The sequence below is a fragment of the Clarias gariepinus genome, chromosome 9 (assembly GCF_024256425.1).
Source record: "Clarias gariepinus isolate MV-2021 ecotype Netherlands chromosome 9, CGAR_prim_01v2, whole genome shotgun sequence".
Taxonomy (NCBI): Eukaryota; Metazoa; Chordata; class Actinopteri; order Siluriformes; family Clariidae; genus Clarias; species Clarias gariepinus.
In genome coordinates, this window is record NC_071108.1 from 13,463,566 (window position 1) to 13,484,304 (window position 20,739).

The 20,739-nt window shown below is 35.6% G+C and overlaps 3 protein-coding genes across 3 annotated transcripts; all 3 read left to right on the forward strand.

The window, feature by feature from the left end:
- The first annotated feature begins 667 nt into the window (after positions 1-667).
- paox1 (polyamine oxidase (exo-N4-amino) 1) lies at positions 668-4,234 on the forward strand. Its single transcript, XM_053503648.1, has 8 exons — positions 668-767; positions 1,763-1,918; positions 2,025-2,448; positions 2,554-2,747; positions 3,056-3,305; positions 3,377-3,489; positions 3,598-3,755; positions 3,983-4,234. The coding sequence occupies exons 2-8, from the start codon at positions 1,765-1,767 to the stop codon at positions 4,130-4,132; spliced, it is 1,443 nt and encodes a 480-aa protein (XP_053359623.1). The 5' UTR covers positions 668-767; positions 1,763-1,764; the 3' UTR covers positions 4,133-4,234.
- A 1,572-nt stretch (positions 4,235-5,806) lies between these two features.
- On the forward strand, positions 5,807-9,616 carry mrpl55 (mitochondrial ribosomal protein L55). Its single transcript, XM_053503651.1, has 3 exons — positions 5,807-5,987; positions 7,843-8,044; positions 9,350-9,616. Exons 1-3 carry the CDS (start codon positions 5,944-5,946, stop codon positions 9,500-9,502), a joined length of 399 nt encoding a protein of 132 aa, XP_053359626.1. The 5' UTR covers positions 5,807-5,943; the 3' UTR covers positions 9,503-9,616.
- Positions 9,617-10,341: 725 nt separating this feature from the next.
- Positions 10,342-19,864, forward strand: slc5a9 (solute carrier family 5 member 9). Its single transcript, XM_053503647.1, has 13 exons — positions 10,342-10,470; positions 10,603-10,674; positions 11,004-11,108; positions 11,961-12,125; positions 13,494-13,599; positions 13,680-13,760; positions 14,328-14,533; positions 15,902-16,037; positions 16,148-16,255; positions 16,866-17,016; positions 17,927-18,095; positions 18,867-19,082; positions 19,227-19,864. Exons 1-13 carry the CDS (start codon positions 10,342-10,344, stop codon positions 19,554-19,556), a joined length of 1,974 nt encoding a protein of 657 aa, XP_053359622.1. The 3' UTR covers positions 19,557-19,864.
- Positions 19,865-20,739: the final 875 nt, after the last annotated feature.

A 20,739-nucleotide genomic window follows, 5' to 3' on the forward strand; every position in this document is an offset into this window, starting at 1 on the left:
TCATATTTGAAAACTTTAAACTACAGTATAATGTGAATTTTATTGTCTTATTGTGCTTGCATGTGTAACAAATGTGTTTGGTGTATGGTGTTTAAGTAAAAGTTATGTTAATCAGTTAAGACTCGTTCATGGAGATTCTTTTGACATTAACTATTTTAACATTGATAATAGACTATTGGTTTCATTGTGTGATCATTAATGGTCATTGCGCCCTCTAGTGGGCAATTTGAAGAAAGAGGAAACTTTTGCAGCCAGAAACTTCCAGTTCCAACACGCCACTGGCATAAACCTTGGAAAAAATAACAAACCTGATTTAATAATAATAATAATAATAATAATAATAATAATAATAATAATAAAAATGATAAAGTGTAAGGCAAATCATATTTAAATTTAATTATTATTTATGAAAACTGGTTGTCAATTCTAGAACTAAAATCCTTGGAAAATAGACTTTATCTCATCCAACTGGATCAGTTTGTAGCCCTGAGCATAGGTGTAACCCTAAACATCGAAATTTCTAATAGAAAAGTGTGTGTGAACACAAAAAACCCCTCTCATGTCAAAAACACTAAAATAAATCAAACTGATATTATAAATAGGGGCTGTGCCTATAAAGTCTTTAAGGCTAAAAAAGGGGTGTTTGCTGATAGGTAGGATCACTGTCCACAGTCACATCACACAATCGCCTCCCTGACAAGTAAATAAAAAAACGTCTAAATAATTGTTCAATTTTTTTGTGTGTGTTCGCAAGCCAGATCACTGAGGTAAGTGCTGTTAAGACATGTTTTTCATTTATGATTTTTGAAGGTGTATTTTTAGAATGTAATATCTCTGTTCATTTTTTTTTTTTATTGCTTCATTTGCTTTGATAGACGACCGCTAGTCCAGTAAATCTGGACTCTCCAGATAACATGATGTTTCTTCCATTGATTCAATCTTTATACTGTCTAACAAATTTCAGCCTGCTTTTCTGATTAGTCTCACTAATAGGTGGTTTTTCTATGATCACACAGCTGTTTAGTCTCAATCCTGTGAGTTCTCATCACATTGTGCATTTGTGTAATTCTTGTTTTCTTACTATTACATATGGCTGTGTTTTTTTTATTTTAAAAATGCAACTACACCAAGCCTTTAAGTGATCTCGCATCAGGGTCAATCATAATTTCTTTTTTGACGTTCAGAAGGTTTTAATAATGCATTGGACAGTTTTGGACCCATTTCCAGTAATTTAATCTCTTTAGATATTTTCTTTGCATTGATCAGACTCATAATTTGAGCCTCCTGAAATAAAGTACTATTTTTTTCATGACAACATGATACATCTTATGACAGTTGTTTAAGAAATGAGTAGCTACTTATTGCATTAGCAAGGGTTAAAATAATTGTTGCTAACTGTAAAATAGTAATCACTGCAGTAATCACCCAATTAAAGGTACTTTGCGATGTAAATTCAAATGAAGACTTCAGGTCAGGCTGTGTGCAAACTTTCAAGAAGATCCAAGTTATTAAAATATACTCTTGTGCTGAGTATGTGTCTCTGTAAATAGTATATTAGTTAAGCCAAAATGCTAATGGGCAGTTAATATTATTATTATTAGTAGTAGTAGTAGTAGTAGTAGTAGAAGAAGTAGTAGTTATAGTAGTGGTGTTAGTAGTAGTAGTAGTAACAATTTAAGCAATTTCCCTCTGGGATTAATAAAGTTATTTGAATCTTTGAATCCTAAATCTTGAACATGTCCTTTCGTATTTGTTGTCTCAGTAATGCAGGAGGTGCGACAGCCCCGTATCGTGGTGGTGGGTGCCGGTGCAGCTGGACTCGGTGCAGCCGCCAAGCTAAATCAGCTGGGCTTTACTGATGTCACTCTGTTGGAAGCAAGTCAACAGGTTGGAGGCAGAATAGCAAAAGCCCAATTAGGTGCTTGTTTTATCCTCTACTGATTGGTTCAAAGGGAAATTATTGATTTATTAGTTTTATTCAGATACACGAAGCCTGCATTTAATATTCCTTTTTTTTTGCACAGGAAATGTCTGGGTTGACACTGGGGCTCAGTATATTCATGGTGCATCTGACAAAAACCCAGTCTACCGTCTATTAGCCCAATCTGGCCGCCTCAGCCAAGTACCTAAAGAAAGCAAAAGCATATTTTACAGATGCAATGGATGCAAAGTCGAAGAAGATTTCAGCGAATATGTGTATGAGGCTGGAGAAAGATTATTAAGGTATTTTTGTAGTAGTATTGAAAAAAGCATAGGAGAACACTATGCAGAGAAAGCTCAGGAGTTCATTGAGACGCATCGAGCTGATGAGAAGATGGTAGTGCAGAGCATTCTTTCCTTAGTTGGAAAACAGTTTCTGGTTGACATTGGTGGTTCAGACCTTCATGATATTTCTTTGGCTTCATGGGAATATTATGTCAACATGGGACAAGACCTCAATGTGGAAGGGTATGTTATATGTTTACTGATCAGTTCACAACAGTTTTTGTTAATTCAAAAACCTAATAACTTTATTTGTATAATGCATATTGTCACTATTTGTCCCTATCCCAGGCATATGTTTCATATAGTGGACAGGTTAATGGAGGACATCCCTAAGGGGAGTTTGCTCCAGAATAAAGCAGTGAGCAAGATTAAATGGGACAGCTCTTTTACTGGTGAAGAAGGCCGGGAGTACCCTGTGTGTGTGGTGTGTGAAGACGGTGATGAGATTTTGGCAGATCATGTAATTATCACCATATCTCTTGGTGAGTAGCTCATTTTAAGGTTATGCCTCTGCGAGTTCTTTTTTTTTTTTTATCATGATGCTATGATAACTTGTGCATAGGGGCGTTGTTATGCTGGAATATATTTGGGCCGCTGGTTCCAGTTCTGTACTCAAAATATATTTTTGTAAATTAATAATAAAAGCAAGTGAAGCATGCCTTCAAGCCTAATTCAAGCTCCTTTAAGCCTAATTTTATCTTAAATGGCAAATAATGTTTGCAAAAATTAAAAAAAGGGTATACAGTGTACATACCCCTTTAAAAAGATTTACATTTCTTTCTTTGAACAGGCTGCCTCAAAGCTCAAGCAACTGAATTGTTCGATCCAAGTCTCCCAGCAGGAAAGCTGGAGGCGATTACTAAACTCGGTTTTGGCAATATTGGAAAGATCTTTCTGGAATATGAGAATGCATTCTGGGAAAATGATGTCAGTAATATTAATTTTATTTGGGATGATGACTGCGTTAGATCTGTGCGCACCGATCAAGCTCAGTGGTTGAAACATCTTCAACTGTTCACTGTGATGAGACCTCAAGAAAAGTATGATTAACATCCAATTATGCGGGTATTAGAATATACAGAAAAGTTATAATACATGTTTTGGTTTTTAGGTTTGGAAATGTTTTAATTGCTTGGTGTCCTTCGGATGTAGCTGACCTGATTGAGACCATGTCAGAGCTAGAGTTATCCAGTGGCATCACTGAACATATCAGGATGTTTACTGGTAGTATTACATCATATTATGTTCATGTTAATGTCAGAGCCATTATGTTAATATATGAAAGTGAAGCTTTATGAAAGGGATATGATTATTCTGTTTCTCACTCTCTAGGAAATCAACATATTCCTCCACCCAAGACAGTTCTGTGCACACAGTGGCGTAGTAACTGCTTTATATGTGGTGTTTGTAGTTTCATCCCTGTTGGTGTAGATGCAGTGGTCATGGATACCCTGGCACAACCTTTAGTGGGCAAAAATAACTCAAGCAAGGTAAAAAGCCACCTAATATCAGTAAAGAATGTCTGTCTTAATATTTGGTATAAATATTCTCAATTCCTTTATTACAGTTATCCTGAACGACTGTAAAGTTAAATTTAGCATTAGGCAAAAGGAGCACTTAATTTGCATTTGCAAATATAAACTGGAAAGAGTGTGTGAAAATGTCTTTAAGCCTAAAAGGTAATAACTGAAGTTTAATTCTGCTATTTTGCTTACAGGATCTTCAAGTTTTGTTTGCTGGAGAAGCAACTATGAAGTCTCTGTATGGTACAGTGCAGGGAGCTCTGATCTCTGGACACAGAGAAGCAGAGAGACTGCTGCAATATTACAAAGAAAGCTTGCTCACTACTGTTTCCTCTGCCACTTAAAGAGAATATCAAATATGCTGCACTTAAGTCATTCATTTCATGCCGCAATGTGTCTTCACATACCAGAATGTCATGCTTGAATATCGCCCATTGTAATTATGAAAAGGAAAGAAAGGAGGAAAGTGTTCCTTTAAACTTTTTTTTTATTTGGTTTAAATAAAAGAAAAAAGTTTTGATCTACATACCACATACAGAGGGTTTTAAAAAAATAATCACTCTTCTTTAAAACAATCACATTTTGTTGTTTGCAGCCTGAAACGAAGACAGATACATTATTTTTTTTATCCAGCTGTATTTACTCAGTGCAACTTTATACAAGTGTAAGATATAACACCAACATGTCAGAAAAACTTGAAAAAACAAACAAAAAAAAATTGGTTGAATGATTTGGAGGAGGACCACTCCTCCTGTCACATGCACACAATGACCACTCTGCGTTACAAAATCATGCAACTGCTTCAGAGTTGCTGTAGGCCTTTTGGTAGCCTCTCTGTCCAGCTTTCTATTAGCTCTTTCATCCAGTTTGGAGTGACACTCTCTGATCCTTCCTGATCCTCATACCTTCTACTTCTTAATAATAGACTCCACTGTGCTTATAGGCATGATAAAGCTTTTGAATGAGTGGTCAGATATTGCAAAGATCTGTGTGCTTAGATTTGTGATTAGCTCAGCTGATTGAGTTTGCAAGTCATTTTAGGAGGGGTGATCCTTTTCCAAATCAGTTTTTCTGTTTTTTAGGGTTTTTTTTACTGACATGTTAATGTTATACTGTATCTTACTCTTGAATGTTAAAAGTTGCACTGAGCAAATACAGCTGGATAAAAAAAAATTAATCAGTTTTCCTTTCAAGCTACAAAGCAACAAAATGTGATTGTTATAAAGGAGGGTGATTCTTTTTTATTCCCACTATATGGGTTATGGGGATCAAAATCATTTTCAAAATCAAACGTTTCAAGGATATGTTGTTACATCTTTCTCTTGGATGTTAAAGTGCACTGAGTAAATACAGCCGGATAAAAGAAAAACTGTGTCTGTCTTTATTTCAGGCTGGAAAGCAACAAAATCTGTACCCACTGTAACACATATATGTATATGCTATCCGTAGCATATCTAGTCAAATAGTGAAATATGTAATAATAAATTGGTCCAAAAATGATCCAGCGCATGCAAGTGGTGACAGTGTTACTAAAGAGTTTGTCAGGTTGTGCATTATAAAAGAAAGTAGGCCTGTAGGCTAAATACACTACTTGTTTATCAAGTGATGATACAATATACTGATTACTATGTTTTAAAATTCCACAAATACACATAGCTTTAACAATTTTTGGCACCCTTCATGAAAGTGTGCAAAAACAATGTGATCAAAATGCTTAATATCCTCAAAAAAACTTAACTGGAAAATGACTGTAAGGATATAAAAATGCAATTCTTAAACATACAGTATTAATATTCTATAACATTTGTTATTTTAAAAGATATGTTTTTATTCTTAAATCATGATACATTTTATATGACATTTAATTCATTAATTTCTGCTAAGGGGCCACACATTTTAAACTTATTAGTTCACTATTTGATTTACATAAATCATTGCAGGTTTTAATAGGTACATTAAAAGTGGTATAAATGAAATCCAACGTGCACGGTGATGTGGGAACCATGTTGTTTTGTCACTTGTTTCTGCACGGCAGTAATACCCCGAACACCGCATGTGCACTTGTGTGTTGACCTTTTTCTCCATTCTCTGTAAAGATTTCTCACTGTTTTGCGTGTATGTAGAAGATATTAAATCTCATGTTTAAAGTATAAATATGGCTCTGAATAAACTACACATCTATCACCGGAGTATGTTCAGGTGAGTATTATAACAAATGACGCCGCCGTTAGTCGGATTATTTTAGCATAGGCGCGCTAACAAGCCCAGAGTCATTCTGTAGTGTAGGCTACTTTTCTTGTTAAAACAAACAAAGTACAAAAACAAAGGTAAGACAAATAGTGGTTTAAGTTAGTAAATTTCTAGCTTATTTTGTAACCTCCTGGGGAACATAGTGTCAGTGCTAGGAAGAGTTTAACATCATATTTGAACAAATAATTTAATAAAAGTCATAAAGAATCTGTATGGTGTACGTATAATAGTTAACAGTCAATTAATAAACTTATGTGACTATGAGCTATTACTAGAGCTGCTTAATTCTGCCTAAAAAATTTGAATCAGGATTTTTCTCCATAGGAGTTAACGGTTTTCATTGTTTAAACCAAAACCTTTATTGCAGTCAAGTAAAAAAAAAAAAGGATAGATAGATAGCTCTTCTACAACAAGCAAGAATTGCAGTAAATTTAAAAGAAAAACACAATTTAAGGTATTGTAAAAACAGTGTCAAATAATACGAATATACTGTTGTACACGTGCATGATGATTGTATAAACAGATATGAATGAAACTACATAAGATGCACCATTAAGTTATTAAATAGTGCCATTAAATAGTAATAGAGAAAAAGAACCAGCAAGTTGAATCATTAATAAAAGAGAGGATAAAATAAATGGAGGTGACCATAGTGCAACGAAGCTTCGAATTCAATTTAAAAAACACTTGCAAATCTCTGTTTGTTAAGTAATTTATTTTCTACATTCTGCAAGAATACTGGGGATTTCAAAACTATGCAATAACACGTATGGTATTAGGTAGTTATGTAACAACAGCAACAGTCAGTTGTTATTTTAAGACATGGGGGTCAGCCTTTCTGCTATAGTTCTTGAAGAACAGTATTATCAAGTGCATTTGCAAAACCCATCATGCACCATAATCAAATTGGCTCTCATGAAGGCCATCCCAGGAAAGCAAGACCAAAACTTAAGTCTGCTATAAGTCTATAGAGGAGAAGCACCTCGGATTAGAGCCATTATGAAGGCTTTATAGATTATGAGTAGCAGATACATCTCAACATTAACTGTTCAGAGGAGGTTGTTGCATATTTTGGACGCCTTCAGTATTGCTTTACAGTGTAGAAAGAAATAAAAATCAGGAACGACCAGGGAGTTAGAAAGTGATCCCAAACTTTTGAGCGGTAATGTGTGTATGTGTGTATATTAGAGGTAAATAGGTAAAGGAAAGTCTTTAGGATAGGGCTTTCTGCAGTTTTACCAAATAATAATAAAAATAGTCTCATTTATAATTTTTTTTATTTTTTAATTAATTAATTATTTTGTTTTTGGGCGTGGAGGGGTGTGTTACCACTGACAGTTGACAACAAAAAGGTCATTTAAACTAATATTAACTAATAATAATGTACACTGTGTCTTTTGTTTAAAATATTCTTTTGGGGAAATTGCTTTGGTGTAGGAGAAATTAAATTACTTTTAGATGTTTTGTTATTTCCAAGACTTACTTATAATAATTACAACAGCATAAATAATAATAATAATCATGATTAATTACTTAAATACTTAATTACTTCATCTTTGATTTGATACTTATCCTTTTAGGTAGTAGGGCTACAGGTCTAATTCTTCAGACTAAAATATCTGTCTTAGATTATTTTGTACACAAAAACTCTAACTGCATCCACACATAGGCTGCTATTTTTAAATGAATGGCTTTGTATTACTGTAAGATTATACTTCCATACATCTCTGATTTAATAACACAGAGGTCACATTTCACTTTCTCTGTATGTTTGTGTCTAATTGTGATATTTTCTTCACTTTAGGTGTCTCCAGGATGTAATGCCCCAGAGATGTTTACTTGCTGTGTCATCGTTTCACACTACAACCACTCAGTCAAACTCCAACAGATGCTCTGTGGTTCGCTGTAGCAGACAGAAATATGAGCGCATGTACCCAGTTTTGCTTGTGCGCCCGGACGGCTCCACCATTAACATCAGATACAAAGAACCTCGGAGAATTATAATGGTTAGTTCAGTGGTGTGTTTAGGTGAATTATTATAAGGGAGATGAATGGTTTCTTGCTAAAACTCCCACTAAATGGCAGTACTAACTGGCCCAGACATTATTCCAGTTATGCTTAATTAGTAGTTTATTAAAATGTTCAAAAGTTTGTCACCTTCACCATGCATTATATACTGTAGTTCATATATTAAATGCTTCATTAAAGTGTCAGACTTAAATTCAAATCAAGAGAAAGTGCAATTGCATGAACTAAAACAGAGACTATTGATCTTTGGTATTTTAACTGCCAGAGAAATGTACACAAAACAAACATTAGAAGTCATTTAAATTTAGGATAAACGTCTGTTTTATACGAGAGTGAGCCCCAAATGATCCGCACTTTGGTGGAGTTTACTTTAATGAAATTTCACAAGAGACAAGCACATCATTTTTTTTTACATAATCTCCTTGCTTTTTAATACACTTTGTCCATCTGTCAACAAGTTTTTGTAATGTCTCATTAAAAAAAATTATTAGGCTGAGTTGTGAGCTACAAGTGCTCCATTGTCTTCACTTTTTCATCAGAATGATTACACACTGCTGCTCTTTCATGCAAATCATGAGTGGAGCATCAATTTTTGCCCACACAGCAGTTACAAATGAACTGATGTAACACATTCACACCCGCACAGCAGTGACTGGGTAGACAGTAGCCTTGAATGGAAAGCACTGATAGAAAAGTGTGGCCAACAGAAGTTTTAATATAATTGGAGTGTGGATCATTTTTGACTCACCCTCATATTATGTGTACTGTTATGTAAACTGTTTCATTATTAGTAGCTCATTAAATTCTGTTAACAAATAAAATGCATTTTTATTAACACCTTATTATTTGACAATTTATTTTAGTCATAATAAGGTATACAGTGGGGTAAAAACGTATTTAGTCAGCCACCAATTGTGCAAGTTCTCCCACTTAAAAAGATGAGAGAGGCCTGTAATTTTCATCATAGGTATACCTCAACTATGAGGAACAAACTTTAAAAAAAAATCCTCTCTCATCCTTATCTTTTTAAGTGGGAGAACGTGCACAATTGGTGGCTGGCTAAATACTTTTTTTGCCCCACTGTGTTAAATGTCTGATTGTTTTTGATGAAAAAGATAAACAAGGTATACCGTACATTTAAATGCCATTTAGTTTCACATCTTATTCTATAGTAGTGTCTACAGTATAAAGACAACCCAAAACCATTTGAAACCAGTTTTTAATCTGTTTCTTTTGTTTCGTTTGTTGGTTTCTCTCTCTCTCTCTCTCTCTCTCTCTCTCAGATGCCTGTGGATATTACAAGTCTGTCAGAGGAGGAGAGAAAGGCCAGGATGCGAAAGAGGGATCCTAAAAAGGAAGTGTCTAAACGAAAAGATGATGAGTTTGAGGACGACTTCAAAGTTGAGGATTACAGCAAGTTCTGGAAGAAAATATGAACAGACTGGTTTATGTATTTATGTTGTTTCAAGTGTACTGGACTTCCAATGTGACCATTTTTTTCTTTATTCTTTATTTTTTCTCATTAAATCAATAAAGATTTACTAGCTTAAGATCTCTGTGGTTTTATTTAAAAAATGATTATAAAAAGAGAGTATGTTCATTTTTAAATGTAAATTTGACTCAAAAGGCACTAGAAAAGAGCACAAATAAATTAATTGGGTTACTTGGGTAACATGCTGTAATAGCAGTACAGTAGACTGTACCACATACTGCTTTTTTCTGATATAATCATAAGACTAAGTCTTAATTTAGACTTATCTAACTCATTTTGTTGTCTAGTTTATATTTGCTAAAAATAAAATGGTTGATTCAATATATATATATAAAACACACTGTATGTTATCCAGTAATGTATATTAAATACTATTGTTTGTATGTAGGGGGCAGCAGAGTGGCTTTGTGGGTAGAATATTGACGTGCAGCTCCAGGATTGATCCAGAGCATAATCTACCTGTGTCTTTGTGGGTTTTATCTGGGTTCTTTGGTTTCCTCCTTCCTTTCAAAGCCACATGTTCTGGTATAGATTCTTGATGGGACATTAAAATTACAGAAAGTCTGGCTGTTTCAAAGTAAACTATGAAGAAAGGAGGTGGCTCAAGAGTTCTACACAATACAGCATATCCTCATGTGAGGGTTTTCTCACCTGCGCTTCTGGTTTATATATTACTAATACGCTGAGTTCTCAACATTTTTTGATAACAGCATGATTAATCATTCACTGGATCAGCACTAGCCTCAAAGTTCACACTCTGTCTATAGCTATAGCATTTTTAAAATGACATCTGCACCTGAGCTGGTGTCTGCCACAGCCGAGCCGGAAAAGAATGGAAAGTTTACGCTGGAGATCGCCGATATCGTTGTCGTGGTGGTCTACTTTATATTTGTCCTAGCAGTGGGAATATGGGTACGTTTAAAGTTTATGGTCTTTTTCTTGTGGTGTGCAATTAAGTATATATACGTGTCTTTTTTTCCAAACATTGTCTTGCAGTGATGATGATGATGTAGGACTTAATGAGTTTGATTCATTTTATTTAAGTCATCTGTCAGGGCCAACAGAGGAACTATTGGCGGGTACTTCTTAGCAGGAAGATCCATGACGTGGTGGCCAGTGAGTTTTTTCATTTTTTGGGGCAATTTGAGTCCTTTATATAGTATGTGCAGGAGAAAGTGTTTCTGGTGGTATTGTGCTGAATCTGACATGACCGTCTGAAAGTAAGTTATAAATAAAAGCAGAGATACTGTAAAATCTCTTTATGACAGGTTTAACATTGATGAGAGGCACTTCAGAAAAACCCTAGAGAAATAATATAGCAAAGCTATAATATATATATATATATATATATATATATATATATATATATATATATATATATATATATATATATATATATATACATTTTTAAAATATATTACTTTTGTCTGTTTTATTTCTGATAGATCGGAGCTTCTTTGATGTCCAGTAATGTTGGCAGTGGCTTGTTCATTGGATTAGCAGGCACTGGGGCAGCAGGGGGAATCGCTGTGGGTGGATTTGAGTGGAATGTAAGTCCTGACTATTTTCACTTTAAAGTAGATGACCTGAGACGTCATAAAATATTCTAAAATATATCTAAAATATTTCTTTCATTTGCACTTATCTCAACCATTTTCTTTTGTAATCTGGTTACCGTGGGAATGAAAAGTAAGTTTTATTTGAAGTTTCTTTTCTGACTGTGGCAAGGAAGCATCATGTACAGGATGGTACAGACGGTGTCTGATTACACGGACTGAACTTAAATTGGTTTTTCTTCATTTTCTTATGGTGTATAGCTAAGCAACAACTTTATCAAAGCACAATAATGAATAAATGTGAGTCAGTGATACTTAGCTAACAAGGTTTTAGTCATGTGACCTTTGAAAATAACAGAAAGGCAAACAAAAATGATAATAATCTGGCATCTGCAGTACTATGATGTCACTCGCTTGATTCATGCCTGCTTGGTTGCTTTCTAAAGATCCCACACAGAAGACAGTCTTGACTGCTGCTGTCTTCTCCCCCATTGTCCAACAGTTTTAAATTATCTTGAGGTGAACCAGGCCATGGCTCCAGAGGCTAAATACTATAATCACAACCAGTTTTTTCACTAGTTTTAGAATAAATTAGCACACTCTTCAGCCCTATCGGCTATAATTATTAGTAAAATGACCTGTTTTGTGCACAGATAGCACTATACTACACGTTACATGTTGTCTTAATACTTTTGACCACCACTGTATGTATATATATACTGTAAATGTACATTTTAAGTTGAGGTGTTTTCTGCAATCACTATAAAGCCGTAAACACTTCAGCCATACTTAATACCCAACAATCTCATGTGCAGTGTGTGGAAAATGTTGTGCTGTTTATTGTAGGCAGCATGGGTCCTCATTGCTTTGGGCTGGATCTTTGTGCCCGTGTATATTTCTGCTGGAGTCGTCACCATGCCTGAATATCTCAGAAAGAGGTTTGGAGGCCAGCGCATTCGGATCTACATGAGTGTTCTGTCTCTCATTCTTTACATCTTCACCAAGATATCAGTAAGAAACCCGAAGCTTGTCTTGAACTTAAAGCAAAAATGATTTACACTTTATTTATTTGCAGCTTTTAGCAGATGGCCTAACATGAAATGTGATGTAGTCCGCATCAAACATATGTTCCCATATTACTACAGTTAGGTCATATGGGGAATGCTATCAAGATAAAACCCTTTGATTTCACATTAGTACAGCAGCAAAAACTACACTGAACAAAAATATAAACACCACACTTTGTTTAAAGAGGAGTGAACCAATATTCCACTGCCTACAATCAACAACCTGATCAACTCTATGCGACGAGATGTAAAATACGAGATGTAAAATAGTGACAAATAGTAAAATAGTGGCCACACCAGATACTGACTGTTTTTTTTTTTTTTTTTTTTTTAACCCCCCCCCCCCCCCCCCCCCCCCTCCCCCCCAGTAAGGCAAAACTGCAGTGTGGCCTTTTATTGTGGGCAGTCTAAGACACACCTGTGCAATATTCATGCTGTCTAATCAGCACCTTGATATGCCACACCTGTGAGGTGGGATGGATTATCTCGGCAAAGGAGAAGTGCTCACTAACACAGATTTAGACAGATTTGTGAATAATATTTGAGAATAATGGGTCTTTTGTGTATGTAGAAAATGTTACAGAGTTCAGCTCATGAAAAATGGGAGCAAAAATAAAAGTGTTGCATTTATATTTTTGTTCAGCGTATGTACACCTAAACCTTGGATTGTAAGCATAATTTATTCCGGAAACATGCTTGTATATTAAAGCACTGCTTTATCAAAATGAATTTCTCCATAAGAAATAACAAAACTTGTTTTAAAGCCCTAAAATATCCATATGGAAATAGTTGATAGAAAATATGAACTAAAAATAAAACAAATTAACCTGCACTTTATCTTTGCAGACATTGCATTGCATTTAAACTTTTTTTTGTGTAAAACACTTACAGACCAAGTTACTCGCAATCAAAGGTTCCACTGTATATGCTGATTTTTTTTGTTGTTGTTGCCAATTGCTAATTAGTATTATATTAGGGACTTCCAGACTTTGTTTGTTATGTGGTATGCATAAGGATGCTTATACACTGATCAACCATAAGATTAAAACCATCTAGGTTTTGGGTGTCCATTGTGCCACCTGGGCAGCTCTGCCTTCTCGGGCATGACTCCAAAAGACCACTGGGGTGTGCCTGCTAGCCAATTCGTCTGGCTGTGGTCTTAATGTTATGGCTGATCAGTGTATGCTGTACAGTACCATGTATGCCTTATAATAATGAATCTATTTTACATGACCATAAATGAGTGTTAAGACTTTAGTACTAGATGACACTTGCACAATGCACCCTGACTTCTTCACTTTGCTCTTGCCAGACAGACATTTTCTCTGGAGCACTGTTCATTCAAGTGTCACTGGGATGGGACTTGTACCTGTCTACTGTAGTGCTGCTCGCAGTCACAGCACTCTATACTATTGCTGGTAATAAATACCACATTATGCTCTAACCGAATTCCTTTTCTGCACCTGATTGCTGATTGATGGCTGATGTTTTATTGTAGGTGGATTGACAGCAGTGATTTACACCGACGCACTGCAAACTGTCATCATGGTAGTTGGAGCGTTTGTTCTAATGTTCATAGGTAAAACTTATTCAGTTTTGTATAACTAGTGGAATAATATGTTGATTTTCTAATTGTTTTTTCCCAGTGTCAGTGCTTTGTAACAGTGCATATATCTGTGTGCTTGAAGAATGTTCTCCCCACGTTCGGTTGGTTTTTTCCGGCTTTTCCGATTTCCTCCCACAGTCCAAAGATATGCATATTAGGCTAATTGGAATTCCCAAATTGCCCATAGTGTGTAAAATTACTGGTGAAGGCTAAATGATTTTGTGACAATGCACCACCTTAATAATTTAATGACCTAACTTAACTTCATTTCCACATTTACAGATTCAATATTTTATAGTTTTTACTTACTTAAGTATAAAACTATGAGCTCCAGCTTGGTTGCTTTCATGGTCCATGGAAATTAAAATACAATAGTAAAGTAACATGAATAATGCAACTTAATTTTAAATCATGTTTCTAGGTTAGCTAAGAATTGGTGACATTAATGAGACATATGAAAAAAATATTTTCAGTGATGAAGGTTAGTTTGCATCATCCACATTTCCTCATTTCTGTGCCTGTACATTCTTTTCCTCCCAGCGTTTGATAAAGTGGGCTGGTATCAGGGCTTGCTGGAGCAGTATGAGAAAGCCGTACCTGCACTCACTGTCCCTAACACCACTTGTCACTTCCCTCGCCCTGATGCCTTCCACATCTTCAGAGACCCGGTCAGTGGTGATCTGCCGTGGCCTGGTCTGCTCTTCGGGCTCACTGTGCTGGCTACATGGGTGTGGTGCACTGACCAGGTAAATCTGTCACTATCAGTTAAAACTGATTGATAAATCTGTCACTATCAATTAAAACTAATCAATAGATCTGTCACTATTAGTTAAAACTGATTAATGGATCTGTCACTAATAGTTAAAATTGATTTATGTTTAACAATCATAAATTTGTGTTATAAATAGGCCTAATAAGCTTATATTTGGTTTGTTTTCATCTATACATATAATTAAACTGTAAAATTGGTGTGTTTGTACATTGTAGGTATATGTAAAAAAATTATTTGGGGAGGCTTAAGATCAATAATTGAACACATCAAGATGGTTTTTGAAATTTTTGTCTGTCTGTCTGTTTGTTTGTGCACACATCACGTAAAAACTACTGAATGAATTTTAATGGGGTTTTCACAGGTGTATTTGACCGAGCTTGAGGTAACATATAGGCTGTGTTTCATGGCAATCGGCCCATAAGAAGAGAAGATATGCTGCTTTGGAATTTAAATGAAAACGGCCTTATGTCATAAAAAAAAAATGACCTTGAAAAAAGTCTTTAGTTTATTTAAAAATTCAACAGATGGGGCAGTACTTTTTTTATACGCGCTTATGAAGGTGCAGGATTTTAAGTACTTGGGGTCAACGGTCCAGAGCAACGGAGAGTGTGGAAAGGAGGTGAAGAGGCGGGTACAGGCAGGTTGGAATGGGTGGAGAAAAGTGTCAGGTGTGTTGTGCGATAAAAGAGTATCAGCGAGAATGAAAGGAAAGGTGTACAAGACAGTGGTGAGACCGGCGATGCTCTACGGCTTAGAGACAGTGGCACTAAAGAAAAGACAGGAGGCAGAGTTGGAGGTAGCAGAGCTAAAGATGTTGAGGTTCTCTTTGGGAGTGACAAGGATGGATAGGATTAAGAATGAGTTCATCAGAGGGACAACCCATGTTAGATGTTTTGGAGATAAAGTCAGAGAGGCCAGATTGAGGTGGTTTGGACATGTTCAAAGGAGAGATTGTGAATATATCGGTAGAAGGATGCTGAGGTTGGAACTGCCAGGCAGGAGGTCTAGAGGAAGACCAAAGAGGAGATTTATGGATGCAGTGAGAGAGGACATGAAGTTAGTTGGTGTAAGAGAAGAGGATGCAGAGGATAGGGTTAGATGGAGGCAGATGATTCGCTGTGGCGACCCCTGAAAGGGAACAGCCGAAAGACAAAGAAAAGAAGAAGATGAGTGTGCGATCAAAATCTACTTAATAAACATGATTTCACACCTTAATTCACAGTAACACACTTTGTAACGTAAAAATTTTATTTACTTCTAAAATTCAACAGATGGCGTTGTACATTTTTTAAAACTTGCTTATAAGTGTGAAATTAAATTCCACACGTTTGGTCATTTGTAGGTGATAGTGCAGAGGTCCCTCTCAGCAAAAAACTTGTCACATGCTAAAGGAGGCTCGGTGCTGGGTGGCTACCTGAAGATCCTCCCCATGTTCTTCATTGTCATGCCTGGAATGATCAGCAGAGCACTCTACCCAGGCAGGTCAAATCATTTCAAACACATTAAGTCGATTTTCCTCTTAATAAGATCATCTGGAATTTCTGATATATTCTTCTAAACTTACATGTGGTGCATTTGTATGAAACAGATGAAGTGGGATGTGTGGACCCTGAGGAGTGTTTTAAGATATGTGGAGCTACTGTGGGGTGTTCTAACATCGCTTATCCTAAACTGGTGGTGGAGTTAATGCCAGTGGGTATGGCTGCTGTTCCCTCTTAACCTTCTTTAAAATTGATCAGTGCATTTCAAGTTGTAGATGTTTAATAATATTAAAGTTTTGGTCAAAAATATTGAGAACAAAGTGAAATGTCAATGTTTTAATGACACTCATTTTGTCATTAAAATAATGACAAGATTATATTAATAAGTCGTTTTTTGTTATGCAATGCAATTGCTGTACAACAATTAATATTTAGTCTTTTAATTTTTTTAAAACCTGCTTAATCTGGCTGGCCATATAGTCAGAAATATGTCTGCAGTACTGTGGTCACTTGCTTAATCCATGTCGCTTGATTGCTTCCTGCGTCCATCCATACCTTCTTCATCACTCTCCAACAGTATTCTATTAGTTTAGCTCTGGAAATGACACATTACATGGATACAGACACTGAATACTTTGGTTCTATATCCAGTTGTTCACTAGCTTTTCAGTTCTTAGCACAAACCTTAAGCCAGGTCACCTTTTTTGTGCACAGGGAGAACTACACTATCAGTCAAAAGTTTGCACAAAAAAACAACAACAACTTGAAACTCTTTATAAATACGAGCTAAGGTCTGCATAATATATATCTCTTTCTTTTCTGCAGGTATGCGAGGCCTGATGATTGCAGTGATGATGGCGGCTCTCATGTCCTCCCTCACCTCTATATTTAACAGCAGTAGCACCCTCTTCACTATGGACATTTGGCTGCGCATAAGACGGCAGGCATCTGAGAGAGAGCTCATGGTTGTGGGCAGGTACAATCACTCCCTTATGGCAGCTTTGCTTTGTTATTGTACATTTTTATTAGAAAAAGAACATGTGCAGTTTTATATAATATTCTATATTATGTCTGAAATTTTAATAATTATATCCTGGATTCTGGTTAAGTAAGTATTAATTTTATATAGGTTGGAAACAGTAAGTTCTAAAATGATTCACTTTTAGGATTATTTACATAAAACATTTAGTAATACTGGCATAAAACAATGTTAAATTCAGTAATTCATGTATTTCACACTGCCTGGATAAAAAAAGGGGGTGTTTCACTCACTCTCTCTCTCTCTCTCTCTCACACACACACACACACACACACACTTTCACTCATCTTCTATACTGCTTTATCATGTATTCAGGGTTGCAGCGGTGGGTGTTTCAGAAAAGTCAAATTATTGACATGCAAAGAAAACAACTAAGGAGATTTAAAATATCTAGCATTGGGTGAAAAACTGGTCAACATATTTTTTTAAATAAAATGTCTATTAACATACACTCATTTGCCTAATGCCTGTACACAAGGCAACTTACAACTGAGATAATACACACCTGAGCAGTTGAGAGTTAACGGTCGTGCTCATAGGCCCAACAGTGCACTGAACCATCAACTTTGTGGAAAAAATGTGTCTGGAAAAAATACTCAACGTAAGCGAAGAAAGAGCTGTCCTATAATAGCATGAGGAATCATTTCCACACCTAAATAAGCCACCACATTGCATACTTTAATTAACGCTTCGGGGGTTCAACAAAATATTAGAGCATGCATTTTTTTTTTTTGGGGGGTGGGGGGGGGGGGGCGGACAGTGTACATAGGTATGTTATGATACTTGGCCAAGATCCAGATAAAACATGCTTATTATTTTAACAGTTTGTTCTGACTTGCATCCGCAGGGTATTTATTTTATTCTTGGTGGTCCTGAGCATCTTATGGATTCCAATAATTCAGTCAGCCAACAGTGGCCAGCTGTTCGACTACATTCAGTCAATTACCAGTTACTTGGCTCCTCCGATTACAGCTGTCTTCCTGATGGCCATCTTCTGGAGTCGAGTGAATGAACAAGTGGGAATCCCTCAGTATTACTGAACTTTATTAGTGTTGTATTTGGTCTATATTTGATTTATCATACTGTAAGGCACTTTAATGTTAAATCATTTCTGAAATTTCTTACACAGTTGTTATCCTGAGATTAAATCTGCAACAGTACAGGTTTCTTTGTTTGTCTCACTCAGAGAACACTTATATGATTTGAGTAATGTTAAATTCACAATTTATGATTTAAAACAGCCTTTCTCCCGTAAATATAGTGATTGGGAAACAAATTCATTTTTGAATAAAATTAAATATGTTTTCTACAGTACAGCAATATGAATGATTGCATATTACTACCTCCTGTTATTTTTTTAAAATAAAAGGTTTATTTACATACACTCATTTGCCTAATGCCCAAAGCAACTTACAACCGAGATAATATACACCTGAGCAGTTGAGAGTTAAGGGTTGTGCTCATGAGCCCAACAGTGCAGTGACTAGAACGACACTTTCATTTGGTTTGGGTGGATACCAGACAGTAGTAGGATATAATGAATTTATTATTTCTTTGAATCATCATCTATTCTGCCAAATAAATAATGTTGCCGTACAAAATCTTTATATCAATTCCATTAAAAAGTGGTCACTAAAGGTTTTTGAGGCAGTTAAACATGACTGTGGATTGGACTATGGATACATTGTTTCAGCTTCTGTAAACAGATTATCATTTAGTGTGGTTTAAACCTTCTGACTCAGGGTGAATTTTGCTTGTTAATTACAGTTGTCTGTTTAACTTTTCAGGGAGCATTCTGGGGGCTGATGGTGGGTTTGGTCGTCGGCCTTGTACGTATGGTGATGGAGTTTGTCTACGGTACTCCTTCCTGTGGAGAGGAGGACGTGAGACCCCCCGTGCTGAAGGATGTGCATTACCTGTATTTTGCTCTTATACTGCTTGCCCTGACAGCACTGGTTATTACTGCAGTCAGCCTCTGCACTTCTCCTATTCCAGAGCAGCATGTAAAGAACTCACTTATACGCATACACACATTCGTCTTTCTGCACTTGTGTTTTATAATTTGTGCCCATAAAATTCATGTTAATGTTCTTTTGTAATATTTATCAACTAACATTACATTTATATGTACACCTGGATCTCTGCAGCTTATCCGTCTAACATGGTGGACAAGACACAGCAAGAAGGAACGTGTAGATCTGCAGGACCTGTGGGCAACCTCATCAACATCAGGACACTCTCACCCTGCTTCTGATCCGGAGCTGAGAGCAGAAAGTCCTGGGTGGTGTAGACGAGTGGGAATGTGGCTGTGTGGATTGTCTGAAGCTCCCAAACCGGAGCTAAGCAGAGAGGAACAGCTAGCTATGGAGAAAAAGCTGACGAGCATTGAAGAGCAACCCATCTGGAGAAATGTTTGCAATATCAATGCCATCCTTTTACTCACTGCCAATGTATTTCTTTGGGGCTACTTTGCTTAATAAGAATTTTTTCTGTAATTTTACAAAGGAAAGTTCTTCACATATGACATTCATATAAAAAAGTTAAAACTATGTACTGAATAACTTGAATTTGAAAATAATTAGTTGCTGCGTATAGGGAAAATGCACTAGAAGAATAAAAATTAAAGTAAAAACAAAATTTCCAAACAAAAATACAATTAAATTAAAAAAGGGGGACGGAATATACACATTTACAAATTTACAAAAGGTACAAATACAATAGAATTTAAATAAAGATAAATATAAAAATATAAATTACGTATGTGCAAAGTGTACTTGTAAATTGAGAGTATAAAGTACTGTAAAAATATACAAGGGTAGAGATCTGGTGTGTGGGTATGACAGCAGCGGTTTGAGTGAAACATGAAGTATGAAATGAGGTATGTGTCAGCAGCAGTATTATTTTCCATGTTCCAAATACAGTACTGTACATATAAATAAAACTCTCCAATAATTAAAAGGAGTCTCAAATGAAAACCCATTCAGTAATGAATGTGATCTACATAAGCAACAAACACAGAAAAACACAAATGGGTGTTGAAATTTAATTAAGTTCTCTGGTGCCCTGAAAAGTTTTTGCCCACTTCCTAATTTTTTTTCATAGAAAAAGCTTGGTAACCCTTTTCAGCCTGTTACATGTCAATTACTTTGTTTTTAGTTTGTCAGACAGGTTATGTTTAAGTGATTTTTTAAAATTTAACAGGTCTGGGTGTGGCAAGTGAAATGTAGCTCAACTTTCCAAAAATCACAGTTTATTCATAATTTAGCACTTATGAATTACTTTTTTAAATAGGGCAAGTTTAAATTTTTTTATTCCCTTAATAAATAAAATCATTATTTAAAACAACATTTTGTATTTACTTTGGTCATATTTGTGCAAACAAAAATTTGTTTGACGATCTTAATCATTTATGTGTCATAAATATTCAAAATATATTTGAAAAAATTAGGAATGGGTCAAATACTTCATCTTGGCACTGTAAATATTTTTGCTTTAAAAATTGGGCAAAGTTGTTTTAAACAAATCCAATTTAAATTTATTGATTGTTTTGATCAAACCTGCTGTAAATAATTGTTTAGTTGTAACTATACAAAAAAAAAATCAAACATTTTGAAAGAGTTTTAATAAATATACAGTGAATTCCAGTTTGGTTACATGGGG